At 40.7% G+C, this 12043-nt stretch overlaps 1 protein-coding gene across 5 annotated transcripts in view; it reads left to right on the top strand.

Moving 5' to 3' along the window:
• Positions 1–12043, top strand: part of sipa1l2a (signal-induced proliferation-associated 1like 2, genome duplicate a) — a 303115-nt gene that overhangs the window by 102837 nt on the left and 188235 nt on the right. For all 5 annotated transcript variants that reach the window (XM_090201691.1, XM_090201693.1, XM_090201694.1 and 2 more), the window contains exon 5: positions 15–695. In XM_090201691.1, the coding sequence (XP_090057817.1) occupies positions 15–695 (681 nt within the window). The remainder of the gene's footprint in view (positions 1–14; positions 696–12043) is intronic.

Genomic DNA, 12043 nt, shown 5'->3' on the forward strand with positions numbered 1-12043 from the left:
GTCTGATTGTGTAGGAGATGGGTTCAGGCTGTCTCTGGATCAGGATGACAGGAGACCCCTCAGCTTCCAGAAGTGTTTTGCCCACTACGACGTGCAGAGTGTCCTGTTTAACATCAGTGAGGCTGTGGCCAGTAGGGCCACTCTCAGCCAGAGGAAGAACACAACCACTGGGGCCTCGGCTGCTTCACAGTACCAACCTGGAGCCAGAGGGGGTAGTGGAGCTCCAGGTTTAGGACCAGGACTTGGACCGGGAGGTGGCCCGGGGACAGGGGTAGGACTGGGGGCAGAGGGAGGGCAAGGAGGTGGTCTTAGTAGTGGAACTACCAGTACCTCCATGTTTGAGTCTCCTCTGGGCTCCCGAGAGGACCTGAACCCCAAAGAGAACCTGGACCAGGACGAGGGCGACGGGAAGAACAACAGACTAGTCCTGGGGTGCCCCCACTTCCGTAATGAGATCGGTGGAGAAGGGGAGCGCAGAATCAGTCTCTCCAGGGCTAACAGCGCCTCTTACAGTGGTGGAGGAGAGAGCTGCAGCTTCGAGTCCTCCCTCTCGTCCCACTGTACCAACGCTGGGGTGTCGGTGTTGGAGGTCCCTAGAGAGAACCAGCCTATACACAGAGAGAAGGTGAAGAGATACATTATAGAACATATTGATCTGGGAGCATTCTACTACCACAAGTTCTTCTATGGGAAAGGTAAGAATTACGTTCCTGCACACAATTACATTGATGGAAGCTAAAAATATATCTGCAATTTTAAAGCTGATTAACCCCCTAAAAAAATATATATATATATATATATATATATATATATGCTGTATATACAGTTGAAGTCGGAAGTTTACATAAACCTTAGCCAAATACATTTAAACTCAATTTTTCACAATTCCTGACATTTAATCCTAGTAAAAATGCACAGTCTTAGGTCAGTTAGGATCACCACTTTATTTTAAGAATGTGAAATGTCAGAATAATAGTAGAGAGAATTATTTATTTCAGCTTTTATTTATTTCGTTAAATTCCCAATGGGTCAGAAGATTACATACACTCAATTAGTATTTGGTAGCGTTGCCTTTAAATTGTTTAACTTGGGTCAAATGTTTTGGGTAGCCTTCCACAAGCTTCCCACAATGAGTTGGGTTTTGGCCCATTCCTCCTGACAGAGCTGGTGTAACTGAGTCAGGTTTGTAGGATCCTTGCTCGCACACGCTTTTTCAGTTCGGCCCACAAATTTTCAATAGGATTGAGGTCATGGCTTTGTGATGGCCACCCCAATACCTTGACGTTGTTGTCCTTAAGCCATTTTGCCACAACTTTGGAAGTATGCTTGGGGTCATTGTCCATTTGGAAGACCCATTTGCGACCAAGCTTTAACTTCCTGACTGATGTCTTGAGATGTTGCTTCAATATATCCACATAATTTTCCTTTCTCAGGACGCCATCTATTTTGTGAAGTGCACCAGCCCCTCCTGCAGCAAAGCACCCCCACAACATGATGCTGCCACCCCGGTGCTTCACGGTTGGGATGGTGTTCCTCGGCTTGCAATCCTCGCCCTTTTCCTCCAAACATAACGATGGTCATTATGGCCAAACAGTTCTATTTTTGTTTCATCAGACCAGAGGACATTTCTCCAAAAAGTATGATCTTTGTCCCCATGTGCAGTTGCAAACCGTATTCTGGCTTTTTTATGGCGGTTTTGGAGCAGTGGCTTCTTCCTTGCTGAGTGGCCTTTCAGGTTATGTCGATATAGGACTCGTTTTACTGTGGATATAGGTACTTTTGTACCTGTTTCCTCCAGCATCTTCACAAGGTCCTTTGCTGTTGTTCTGGGATTGATTTGCACTTTTTGCACCAAAGTACGTTCATCTCTAGGAGACAGAATGCGTCTCCTTCCTGAGCATGACATCTGTGTGGTCCCATGGTGTTTATACTTGCATACTATTGTTTGTACATATGAACGTGGTACCTTCAGGCTTTTGGAAATTGCTCCCAATGATGAACCAGACTTGTGGAGGTCTTGGCTGATTTCTTTTAATTTTCCTATGATGTCAAGCATAGAGGCACTGAGTTTGAAGGTAGGCCTTGAAATAAATCCACAGGTACACCTCCAATTGACTCCTAGGTGTATGTAAACTTCCGACTTCAACTGTACCCCCTTCCCCTTCCATAGACTTACACTTCAAGATCATCTAATCATTCAAGGGTTTTCTTTATTTTTTTATATTTTCTACATTGTAGAATAATAGGGAAAACATCAAAACTATGAAATAACATATGGAATCATGTAGTAACCAAAAAAGTGTTAAACATATCAAAATATATTTTATATTTAAGATTCTTCAAATAGCCACCCTTTGCCTTGATGACAGCTTTGCACACTCTTGGCATTCTCTCAACCAGCTTCACCTGGAATGCTTTTCCCATCAGTCTTGAAGGAGTTCCCACATATGCTGAGCACTTGTTGGCTGCTTTTCTTTCACTTTACGGTTCGACACATCCCAACCTCTCTGATCTCCCCATCCCGGATCCGGGATCGTGAATACAGACTCAAGCTCATTACCATAACGCAACGTTAACTATTCATGAAAATCACAAATGAAATGAAATAAATATGCCATCTCTCAAGCTTAGCCTTTTGTAAACAACACTGTCATCTCAGATTTTCAAAATATACTTCTCAACCATAGGAAAACAATAATTTGTGTAAAAGTAGCTAGCTAGCGTAGCATTTAGCGTTAGCATTAGCGTTAGCATCCAGCACGCAACATTTCAACAAAAACATAAAAGCCTTCAAATAAAATCATTTACCTTTGAAGAACTTCGGATGTTTTCAATGAGGAGACTCTCAGTTAGATAGCAAATGCTCAGTTTTTCCAAAAAGATTCTTTGTGTATTAGAAATAGCTCCGTTTTGTACATCACATTTGGCTACCAAAAAAAAACGAAAATTCAGTCCTCAAAACGCGAACTTTTTTCCAAATTAACTCCATAATATCGACTGAAAACATGGTAAACGTTGTTTAGAATCAACCCTCAAGGTGTTTTTCACATATCTCTTCGATGATATATCGTTCGTGGAAGCATGGTTTCTCCTCTCAATCAAATGGAAAAATACTTGCACCTGGCTTTGCGCACCAATTTCGACGCAGGACACCAGGCGGACACTTGGAAAATGTAGTCCCTTATGGTCAATCTTCCAATGATATGACTACAAATACGTCACAATGCTGCCGACATCTTGGGGAAACGGCAGAAGGTCTAAGCTTATTCCTGTCGCATTCGCAGCCATATAAGGAGACATTAGAAAACAGAGCTTCAGAAATTCTGCTCATTTCCTGTTTGACGTTTCATCTTGGTTTCGCCTGTAGAATGAGTTCTGGGGCACTTACAGACAATATCTTTGCAGATTCTGAAACTTCAGAGTGTTTTCTTTCCAAAACTAATATGCATAGTCGAGCATCTTTTCGTGACAAAATATCGCTCTTAAAACGGGAACGTTTTTTCCCAAAAATGAAATGGCGCCCCTAGAGATCCAACAGGTTAATCTCAATTGGGTTGAGGTCATGGGTGAGGTCATGGGTGATTATGGAGGCCAGGTCATCTGATGCAGCACTCCATCACTCTCCTTCTTGGTAAAATAGCCCTTACACAGCCTGGAGGTGTGCCGGGTCTTGTCCTGTTGAAAAACAAATGATAGTCCCACTAAGCGCAAACCAGATGGGATGGAGTATCGCTGCAGTATGCTGTGGTAGCCATGCTGGTTAAGTGTGCCTTGAATTCTAAATAAATCACAGATAGTGCCACCAGCAAAGCACCCCACACCATAACACCTCTTCCTCCATGCTTCACTGTGGGAAATAAACATGCAGAGATCATCCGTTCATCCACACACATCTCACAAGATGGTGGTTGGATCCTGGATTCCAGACCAAAGCAAGTCTCTTCTTCTTTTTGTTGTCCTTTAGTAGTGGTTTCTTTGCAACATTTCAACCATGCAGGCCTGCTTCACACAGTCTCCTGAACAGTTGATGTTGAGATGTGTCTGTTACTTGAACTCTGTGAAGCATATATTCATCCCCCCTCCTCTCCCCTTGAACTATTCCCCAGGTTGTCAATGAGAATGTGTTTAAAATAAGGGTTAAATAAAACAATTCTGAGGCTGGTAACTCTAATGAACTAATCCTCTGCAGCAGAGTGTAATGGGTGTTGGTGGCAGGGGAGTCAGGCGCAGGAGAACGAACTTGGTATAAACGGAGCAGTTTAATAAATGCCTAAAAAACTCAGAAAACAACAATATACAAAATAATTAAAGTGGGTACAAAACCCGTCGCACACCAGAACATAACATACAACAAACAATCACCGACATGAGGGGAAACAGAGGGTAAAATACACAACATGGAATCGGTATGATTGGAACCAGGTGTCAAGGAAGACAAAACCAAATAGAAAATGGATCAGCGATGGCTAGAAGGTCGGTGAGGTCGGCCGCCGAACAAGGAGAGGGACCGACTTCTCCGGAAGTCGTGACACAGAGGTAACTCTTACATTCCTGTGGTGGTCCTCATGAGAGCCAGTTAACTCTCTAATGAACTGATCCTCTGCAGCAGATGTAACTCTGGGTCTTCCTTTCCTGTGGTGGTCCTCATGAGAGCCAGTTTCATCAAAGCGCTGGATGGTTTTATCGACTGCACTTGAAGAACATCAAAGTTCTTGACATTTTCTGTATTGACTGACCTTCATGTCTTAAAGTAATGATGGACTGTTGTTTCTCTTTGTTTATTTGAGCTTTTCTTGCCATAATATGGACTTGGTCGTTTACCAAATAGGGCCATTTCCCTGTCACAACACAACTGAGGCTCAAACGCATTAAGAAGGATAAAAATTCCACACATTAACTTTAAAGAAGGCACACCTGTTAATTAATTGAAATGCATTCCAAGTGACTACCTCATGAAGCTGGTTGAGAGAATGCCAAGAGTGTGCAAAACTGTCATCAAGGCAAAGAGTGTCTATTTGAAGAATCTCAAATATAAAATATATTTTGATTTGTTGAATACTTTTGAGGTAACTACATTATTCCATATGTGTTATTTCATAGTGTTGATGTCTTCACTATTATTCTACAATGTAGAAAATAGTAATAATGAAGAGAAAACCTTGAATGAGTAGGTGTTCTAAAACTTTAGACCGATGTTGTATATAATAGTAATCATATACCTTACTTTTGACAGAAGTTTTATCAGTTTCTGAGAAACAGCTGGAAATGACAGAACCACCACTAATTAGTGGTTTTCAGACTGTAAATGATCAATGGGTACATCTGGTCCCCTCCTGGCCAGGAGTTCTCAGACAGACTTGTTTGCTTACTTTACTTTTCACACTATAAAAAACAAACAATGTTTTTCTCCTAGTGGAGACCCAGTCCCTCTAGTTCTCAACCAGTTATGTTCTCTGTTAACAACAGAGAGAGCTGTGTGTGTGTGTGTGTGTGTGTGTGTGTGTGTGTGTGTGTGTGTGTGTGTGTGTGTGTGTGTGTGTGTGTGTGTGTGTGTGTGTGTGTGTGTGTGTGTGTGTGTGTGTGTGTGTGTGTGTGTGTGTGTGTGTGTGTGTGTGTGTGTGTGTGTGCGTGCGTGTTTTCGGTGTGTGTTTTTAGTGTGTGTGTGTTCAGTGTTTTTAGTGTTGCTGTGTTCAGTGTTTTTAGAGTGTGTGTTTTCAGTGTGTGTGTTTTTAGTGTGTGCTATTTTCTCAACTCCCAGGAGGACCAGGGATTTGTAATGTGAGAAGTAAGGTGGTGAGGGTTAGGGGGGTGTCAGCATTAAACCTTGGGGCCAAACCACAGCACAGTCCCAGAGATCCTCATTAAAACACCACTGTGTCTGACTCTGAAAATACCACCTCTTTCTCTCCACTCAATTCAACACCATGCAGGTAGTGTGTTTCCTCTCTCTCTCAGTATATCTGAGTACCCATCCTAAGCCCCTATAACAGTTGCTGCACCTGTCCACCATTATTGAGAAGACGTAAATTAATCAGTTTGAGACATGGAGAACACAAACATTCAGAGGGATATGACTCTCCAGTCACATGACCTCACATGGTGCAAGTTAACTGATTCTGTAGTTCTGTGTGTGTGTGTGTGTCTGTGTCTGTGTGTGTGTCAGTGAGCTGATTTTGTCTAGCAAGTGTGTAACAAGTCATGACTTCCTCTTCATACAGAAAAGAAAATAACCTCTACCTGTTATAATGGTGTCTGTAGTCCTCCACCTGTTATAATGGTGTCTGTAGTTCTCTACCTGTTATAATGATGTCTGTAGTTCTCTACCTGTTATAATGGTGTCTGTAGTTCTCTACCTGTTATAATGGTGTCTGTAGTCCTCCCCCTGTTATAATGGTGTCTGTAGTTCTCTACCTGTTATAATGGTGTCTGTAGTTCTCTACCTGTTATAATGATGTCTGTAGTTCTCTACCTGTTATAACGGTGTCTGTAGTCCTCCACCTGTTATACTGGTGTCTGTAGTTCTCTAGCTGTTATACTGGTGTCTGTAGTTCTCTAGCTGTTGTAATGGTGTCTGTAGTTCTCTAGCTGTTATAATGGTGTCTGTAGTCCTCCACCTGTTATAATGGTGTCTGTACTTCTCTACCTGTTATACTGGTGTCTGTAGTTCTCTACCTGTTATAATGGTGTCTGTAGTTCTCTACCTGTTATAATGGTGTCTGTAGTCCTCCACCTGTTATACTGGTGTCTGTAGTCCTCTACCTGTTATAATGGTGTCTGTAGTTCTATACCTGTTATAATGGTGTCTGTAGTACTCCTGTTATAATGGTGTCTGTAGTACTCTACCTGTTATAATGGTGTCTGTAGTTCTCTACCTGTTATTATGGTGTCTGTAGTTCTCTACCTGTTATAATGCTGTCTGTAGTCCTCTACCTTTTATAATGGTGTCTGTAGTTCCCCTGTTATAATGGTGTCTGTAGTTTTCTACCTGTTATAATGGTGTCTGTAGTTCTGTACCTGTTATAATGGTGTCTGTAGTACTCCTGTTATAATGGTGTCTGTAGTCCTCTACCTGTTATAATGGTGTCTGTAGTTCTCTACCTGTTATTATGGTTTCTGTAGTTCCCCTGTTATAATGGTGTCTTTAGTTCTCTACCTGTTATTATGGTGTCTGTAGTTCTCTACCTGTTATAATGGTGTCTGTAGTCCTCCACCTGTTATAATGGTGTCTGTAGTCCTCCACCTGTTATAATGGTGTCTGTAGTTCTCTACCTGTTATAATGGTGTCTGTAGTTCTCTACCTGTTATAATGGTGTCTGTAGTCCTCCCCCTGTTATAATGATGTCTGTAGTTCTCTACCTGTTATAATGGTGTCTGTAGTTCTCTACCTGTTATAATGATGTCTGTAGTCATCCCCCTGTTATAATGATATCTGTAGTTCTCTACCTGTTATAATGGTGTCTGTAGTTCTCTACCTGTTATAATGATGTCTGTAGTTCTCTACCTGTTATAACGGTGTCTGTAGTCCTCCACCTGTTATACTGGTGTCTTTAGTTCTCTAGCTGTTGTAATGGTGTCTGTAGTTCTCTAGCTGTTATAATGGTGTCTGTAGTCCTCCACCTGTTATAATGGTGTCTGTACTTCTCTACCTGTTATACTGGTGTCTGTAGTTCTCTACCTGTTATAATGGTGTCTGTAGTTCTCTACCTGTTATAATGGTGTCTGTAGTCCTCCACCTGTTATAATGGTGTCTGTAGTCCTCTACCTGTTATAATGGTGTCTGTAGTTCTCTACCTGTTATAATGGTGTCTGTAGTACTCCTGTTATAATGGTGTCTGTAGTACTCTACCTGTTATAATGGTGTCTGTAGTTCTCTACCTGTTATTATGGTGTCTGTAGTTCTCTACCTGTTATAATGGTGTCTGTAGTCCTCTACCTTTTATAATGGTGTCTGTAGTTCCCCTGTTATAATGGTGTCTGTAGTTCTCTACCTGTTATAATGGTGTCTGTAGTTCTGTACCTGTTATAATGGTGTCTGTAGTACTCTACCTGTTATAATGGTGTCTGTAGTCCTCTACCTGTTATAATGGTGTCTGTAGTTCTCTACCTGTTATTATGGTTTCTGTAGTTCCCCTGTTATAATGGTGTCTTTAGTTCTCTACCTGTTATTATGGTGTCTGTAGTTCTCTACCTGTTATAATGGTGTCTGTAGTCCTCCACCTGTTATAATGGTGTCTGTACTTCTCTACCTGTTATAATGGTGTCTGTACTTCTCTACCTGTTATAATGGTGTCTGTAGTTCTCTACCTGTTATAATGGTGTCTGTACTTCTCTACCTGTTATTATGGTGTCTGTAGTTCTCTACCTGTTATAATGGTGTCTGTAGTACTCCTGTTATAATGGTGTCTGTAGTCCTCCACCTGTTATAATAGTGTCTGTAGTCCTCTACCTGTTTTAATGGTGTCTGTAGTTCTCTACCTGTTATAATGGTGTCTGTAGTACTCCTGTTATAATAGTGTCTGTAGTCCTCTACCTGTTATAATGGTGTCTGTAGTTCTCTACCTGTTATACTGGTGTCTGTAGTCCTCCACCTGTTATAATGGTGTCTGTACTTCTCTACCTGTTATAATGGTGTCTGTACTTCTCTACCTGTTATAATGGTGTCTGTAGTTCTCTAACTGTTATTATGGTGTCTGTAGTCCTCTACCTGTTATAATGATGTCTGTAGTTCTCTAACTGTTATTATGGTGTCTGTAGTTCTCTACCTGTTATTATGGTGTCTGTAGTTCTCTACCTGTTATAATGGTGTCTGTAGTTCTCTACCTGTTATAATGATGTCTGTAGTTCTCTAACTGTTATTATGGTGTCTGTAGTTCTCTACCTGTTATAATGGTGTCTGTAGTTCTCTACCTGTTATAATGATGTCTGTAGTTCTCTAACTGTTATTATGGTGTCTGTAGTTCTCTACCTGTTATAATGATGTCTGTAGTCCTCCACCTGTTATAATGATGTCTGTAGTTCTCTAACTGTTATTATGGTGTCTGTAGTTCTCTACCTGTTATAATGATGTCTGTAGTTCTCTAACTGTTATTATGGTGTCTGTAGTTCTCTACCTGTTATTATGGTGTCTGTAGTTCTCTACCTGTTATAATGGTGTCTGTAGTTCTCTACCTGTTATAATGATGTCTGTAGTTCCCTACCTGTTATAATGATGTCTGTAGTTCTCTAACTGTTATTATGGTGTCTGTAGTTCTCTACCTGTAATAATGATGTCTGTAGTCCTCCACCTGTTATAATGATGTCTGTAGTTCTCTAACTGTTATTATGGTGTCTGTAGTTCTCTACCTGTTATTATGGTGTCTGTAGTTCTCTACCTGTTATAATGATGTCTGTATTCCTCCACCTGTTATAATGATGTCTGTAGTTCTCTACCTGTTATTATGCTGTCTGTAGTTCTCTACCTGTTAAATGGTGTCTGTAGTTCTCTACCTGTTATAATGATGTCTGTAGTCCTCCACCTGTTATAATGATGTCTGTAGTTCTCTACCTGTTATTATGGTGTCTGTAGTTCTCTACCTGTTATAATGGTGTCTGTAGTTCTCTACCTGTTATAATGATGTCTGTAGTTCTCTACCTGTTATAACGGTGTCTGTAGTCCTCCACCTGTTATAACAATGTCTGTAGTTCTCTACCTGTTATAATGATGTCTGTAGTTCTCTACCTGTTGTAATGGTGTCTGTAGTTCTCTACCTGTTATAATGATGTCTGTAGTCCTCCACCTGTTATAATGATGTCTGTAGTTCTCTACCTGTTATAATGGTGTCTGTAGTTCTCTACCTGTTATAATGGTGTCTGTAGTTCTCTACCTGTTATAATGATGTCTGTAGTCCTCCACCTGTTATAATGATGTCTGTAGTTCTCTACCTGTTATAATGGTGTCTGTAGTTCTCTACCTGTTATAATGGTGTCTGTAGTCCTCCACCTGTTATAATGATGTCTGTAGTTCTCTACCTGTTATTATGGTGTCTGTAGTTCTCTACCTGTTATTATGGTGTCTGTAGTTCTCTACCTGTTATAATGATGTCTGTAGTTCTCTACCTGTTATTATGGTGTCTGTAGTTCTCTACCTGTTATTATGGTGTCTGTAGTTCTCTACCTGTTATTATGGTGTCTGTAGTTCTCTACCTGTTATTATGGTGTCTGTAGTTCTCTACCTGTTATTATGGTGTCTGTAGTTCTCTACCTGTTATTATGGTGTCTGTAGTTCTCTACCTGTTATTATGGTGTCTGTAGTTCTCTACCTGTTATTATGGTGTCTGTAGTTCTCTACCTGTTATAATGGTGTCTGTAGTTCTCTACCTGTTATAATGGTGTCTGTAGTCCTCCACCTGTTATACTGGTGTCTGTAGTCCTCTACCTGTTATAATGGTGTCTGTAGTTCTCTACCTGTTATAATGGTGTCTGTAGTACTCCTGTTATAATGGTGTCTGTAGTACTCTACCTGTTATACTGGTGTCTGTAGTTCTCTACCTGTTATAATGGTGTCTGTAGTTCTCTACCTGTTATAATGGTGTCTGTAGTCCTCCACCTGTTATACTGGTGTCTGTAGTTCTCTACCTGTTATAATGGTGTCTGTAGTTCTCTACCTGTTATAATGGTGTCTGTAGTACTCCTGTTATAATGGTGTCTGTAGTACTCTACCTGTTATTATGGTGTCTGTAGTTCTCTACCTGTTATAATGGTGTCTGTAGTCCTCTTCCTTTTATAATGGTGTCTGTAGTTCCCCTGTTATAATGGTGTCTGTAGTTCTCTACCTGTTATAATGGTGTCTGTAGTACTCTACCTGTTATAATGGTGTCTGTAGTCCTCTACATGTTATAATGGTGTCTGTAGTTCTCTACCTGTTATTATGGTTTCTGTAGTTCCCCTGTTATAATGGTGTCTTTAGTTCTCTACCTGTTATTGTGGTGTCTGTAGTTCTCTACCTGTTATAATGGTGTCTGTAGTCCTCCACCTGTTATAATGGTGTCTGTACTTCTCTACCTGTTATAATGGTGTCTGTAGTTCTCTACCTGTTATAATGGTGTCTGTACTTCTCTACCTGTTATAATGGTGTCTGTAGTCCTCCACCTGTTATAATGGTGTCTGTTCTTCTCTACCTGTTATAATGGTGTCTGTAGTTCTCTACCTGTTATAATGGTGTCTGTAGTACTCCTGTTATAATGGTGTCTGTAGTCCTCCACCTGTTATAATAGTGTCTGTAGTCCTCTACCTGTTTTAATGGTGTCTGTAGTTCTCTACCTGTTATAATGGTGTCTGTAGTACTCCTGTTATAATAGTGTCTGTAGTCCTCTACCTGTTATAATGGTGTCTGTAGTTCTCTACCTGTTATACTGGTGTCTGTAGTCCTCCACCTGTTATAATGGTGTCTGTACTTCTCTACCTGTTATAATGGTGTCTGTAGTTCTCTACCTGTTATAATGGTGTCTGTAGTCCTCTACCTGTTATAATGATGTCTGTAGTTCTCTAACTGTTATTATGGTGTCTGTAGTTCTCTACCTGTTATTATGGTGTCTGTAGTTCTCTACCTGTTATAATGGTGTCTGTAGTCCTCCACCTGTTATAATGGTGTCTGTAGTTCTCTACCTGTTATAATGATGTCTGTAGTTCTCTAACTGTTATTATGGTGTCTGTAGTTCTCTACCTGTTATAATGATGTCTGTAGTCCTCCACCTGTTATAATGATGTCTGTAGTTCTCTACCTGTTGTAATGGTGTCTGTAGTTCTCTACCTGTTATAATGATGTCTGTAGTCCTCCACCTGTTATAATGATGTCTGTAGTTCTCTACCTGTTATAATGGTGTCTGTAGTTCTCTACCTGTTATAATGGTGTCTGTAGTTCTCTACCTGTTATAATGATGTCTGTAGTCCTCCACCTGTTATAATGATGTCTGTAGTTCTCTACCTGTTATAATGGTGTCTGTAGTCCTCCACCTGTTATAATGGTGTCTGTAGTCCTCCACCTGTTATAATGATGTCTGTAGTT

This window comes from Oncorhynchus mykiss, chromosome 16, assembly GCF_057628025.1.
Source record: "Oncorhynchus mykiss isolate SJ-2025 chromosome 16, ASM5762802v1, whole genome shotgun sequence".
Classification (NCBI taxonomy): Eukaryota; Metazoa; Chordata; class Actinopteri; order Salmoniformes; family Salmonidae; genus Oncorhynchus; species Oncorhynchus mykiss.